The sequence below is a fragment of the Pelophylax lessonae genome (assembly GCF_965119305.1).
Source record: "Pelophylax lessonae genome assembly, chromosome: 6".
Lineage (NCBI taxonomy): Eukaryota > Metazoa > Chordata > Amphibia > Anura > Ranidae > Pelophylax > Pelophylax lessonae.
Genome location: NC_138773.1, coordinates 13305820 through 13307403, shown reverse-complemented (window position 1 = coordinate 13307403; position 1584 = coordinate 13305820). Strand labels below are relative to the sequence as shown.

The window sequence follows — 1584 nt, the reverse complement described above, 5'->3', positions numbered from 1 at the left end:
GTATTGAAGTGGTTAAAGGCGGATTGTCACAGGACAGCAATAAGATAAGAACATCTTTTGGACAGACAACTCCTTGACCTAATGTATGTATACCACTTGTGCTTATGATGATGTCGGAATACATTATAAACTATTTGATTAAAAAAAAAAAATCAAAGGACCAATTTTGAAATAATAATTAGGAGATTTTATAAACATTGTCAGGAAAGGTTCTATATTTATATCAGGTTTTTATAAATAAATTCAAAATGAAAACCTTTAATCACATAATTTATTTTTATTTTAAACACATATGCAATACAAAGTCCAGTGTTAATGCAATCTTGTCTCTAGATGTACTATGTAGAGGGGGTAGTAAGAATTAAGTGATTTATATTTACAAGTGCAGCTTTCATATCTTTGTTCTTCAGGCTGTAGATCAGAGGGTTGATTGTTGGTATTATGATACAATAGAAAAGGGCCGTCATTCTGTCCTGGTATGAAGAGAGAGGTGTCCCAAGACGAAGGTGGACATACATGGCCGTGCCATAGAATATAATGACAGAGACCAGGTGGGCAGAACATGTGGACATGGCCTTTTGGCGGGCCTCCTTAGAGCGTAGAAGGAATACAGAGGATAGTATCTTGATGTAGGAGCAGAATATAAGAAAGAATGGGACTGTCGCTCCACATATACAAACAATGAACATATACAGCTCAATTTTAAAGGTGTTGACACATACCAAGTGAAGAAGGGGTTGGATGTCACAGAAGAAGTGTGAAATGTGATGAGATCCACAGAACGGAAACCTGAAAATTGAACTGGTGTGAATTAATGAGATCAGGAATCCTACAATACATGGTCCAGTTGCCAACTGATAGCACACAAAAGAGGTCATCACAGAAGTATATCTTAATGGGTGGCAGATAGCAATGAACCGATCAAAGGCCATTACCGCAAGAAAGAGACATTCTGACACAGCAACTGCAAAAAAGATGTACAACTGAGAAGCACAGCCAATAAAGGAGATGGATCTATCCTTGGTCAGGAAGATTCCCAAAGCTTTAGGTACAGTAACATTGATGGAACAGATTTCTAGCATGGACAAGCCCCTCAAGAAGAAATACATGGGGGTGTGGAGATGAGAGTCAAGTGTGATGGTCAAGATGATCAGACCATTCCCCATTAGGGACAGGATATAAGCAACCAGGAAGAAAATCAATAAGATTATCTGAATGGAAATTGACTGATCTGAGAATCCTTGGAGAAAAAATGTGGTCCTATTGTTGAGATTGTATCTTTGTGTAAGCATAACTTACAATATGTCTCTGTGAATAACATTGAGATAAAATTGAGTTCAGCAGATGTCCAATGTGGTGAGAACTCCAGAAAAGTCTTCCAAAAAAATGAAATGTTCTGTATGTTTGTCAAATATTTTGATTCTCAACAATAAGACGTGTTGTCAAACTCTTAAAAGATCACTAATTTGACCCTTAAATGTGCGCAACCTAGAGACTTGAGCACTGTCATTTGAGCAAATTAGCAAAAATACATGCTTACACTAAATGTTCCACGCACAAGCTGTATATCTGAGAAAGATCAAT

General features: G+C 37.1%; 1 protein-coding gene across 1 annotated transcript; it reads right to left on the bottom strand.

Annotated features, from left to right (window-relative positions):
* Window positions 1-338: 338 nt before the first annotated feature.
* Window positions 339-1292, bottom strand: LOC309557624 (olfactory receptor 10A4-like; the record flags this gene model as incomplete). Its single annotated transcript, XM_082260415.1, has 1 exon — window positions 339-1292. The coding sequence occupies one exon, from the start codon at window positions 1290-1292 to the stop codon at window positions 339-341; it is 954 nt and encodes a 317-aa protein (XP_082116541.1).
* Between the last annotated feature and the right edge of the window lie 292 nt (window positions 1293-1584).